Source organism: Globicephala melas, chromosome 1 (genome assembly GCF_963455315.2).
Source record: "Globicephala melas chromosome 1, mGloMel1.2, whole genome shotgun sequence".
NCBI lineage: Eukaryota > Metazoa > Chordata > Mammalia > Artiodactyla > Delphinidae > Globicephala > Globicephala melas.
The window spans coordinates 72,655,949-72,657,254 of record NC_083314.1 but is presented as its reverse complement, the minus strand read 5'-3'; the positions used below and the strand labels follow the sequence as shown (position 1 = coordinate 72,657,254).

General features: G+C 50.4%; 1 protein-coding gene across 1 annotated transcript; it reads right to left on the bottom strand.

Moving 5' to 3' along the window:
- Positions 1-291: 291 nt before the first annotated feature.
- LOC115844667 (C-reactive protein-like) lies at positions 292-1,047 on the bottom strand. The gene is given in 4 exon segments (XM_060290777.1): positions 292-485; positions 579-656; positions 659-778; positions 975-1,047. Coding segments are annotated over 4 exon segments (465 nt in total).
- Positions 1,048-1,306: the final 259 nt, after the last annotated feature.

Here is a 1,306-nt window from a genome sequence, read left to right as displayed (position 1 = left end):
TAAGATCCCACAAGCCGTGGGGGTGTGGGGGGAGGGAGAGCAGTCCCAACACAGCTTAAGCAAGGTTCCAAAACGTTCAGCAAACAAACACTGAAGAGCCTGACACATGGGGAGAGAGAGGTTTAATCTTCGAGGTTTGCCCTTCAGGACATGAACACTGAGAGGATCTGAAAGAACCTTGGAGCCACACCCGGGGCTTGGTGAACACTTCGCCATGCACCTCAGCCATTGGTGCCCTCCAAGGTCAGGACATTAGGACTGGAAGTCTCACTATGATAGACACTGTTAATCTCAACTGGTGACAGCACAGTCCCACAAGTTCACATCTCCAACATCTCCCACCAAAGACTGATTATCAAAGTTACCGCCAAAGGAATCCTGCTTCTGCCCCTGCAAATGCTTCCCTTTGTCCCCATAGAGAATCCCTTCCTTCTCCAGACTCCTCCTCACTGTGGGATTCCCATCCTCCCAGAGCTCTGCAATCCCTGGGGCAGACTCCCAGCCCACCTAGAGGTGCTTTGGACCAGGAGAGCTCTACGGGATCTTGAAAAATGTATCAGAACCACCCACAAACCCACTACACACTTCAATCTTTTCTTTAAAGAGGAGGACCTCATTTTCTTGCTCCAGGTTGTTATATGCCTAGAGACTATATCATGGGTGAGGTTAGCATAGAATCTATCATAATCTGTGTGCCAGGCCTTGATGGGCTCCACCTCCAGTGCAGCAAAGGAATCATGTGACTCGATGGGGAACACAAAGGCTACCCTTCCCCTCTCTGTTGGAGAGAAAAGGAGATACAGGAAAGAAGTTAGACAACCTGGAACACAAAGATCTCTTCTCTCACTTCTCCATAAAATTAGGAGACCACATATCTCACTCTCTCCCTTAACCCTCCTCCATGCTAAGAGTTCCCTGGACCAGCTTTGAGCAACCTCAGTTCCCTCAGGCCAGACCACAGGCACAGCCTTCACCAAACTCTACCTTCCTGAGCAAAGAACACTGAGGGTTGATGAGCACCAGGAAACATGGCAACAGCTTCACCATGTCTGCTCACCGTGCCGGCTGAGTACAATCAGGTCTTGAGGACACGTTCATGGAGAGGATGTGGGAGGCTGATGTCCAGGGCCTTGATGACTCAGATGCCACCTCTCAAGACCTACTCCTTTCTGGGCTTATATCCACAGCATGGGAGGCCATCAATGTTGGTGTGTGAATGATTTCCCAGACTCGCCCCCTTGGGACCAGGAGTCAGGGCTCCAGGGCTAAAGGTAGCAGAATCATTCCAAAAAAGGGACATCGATTA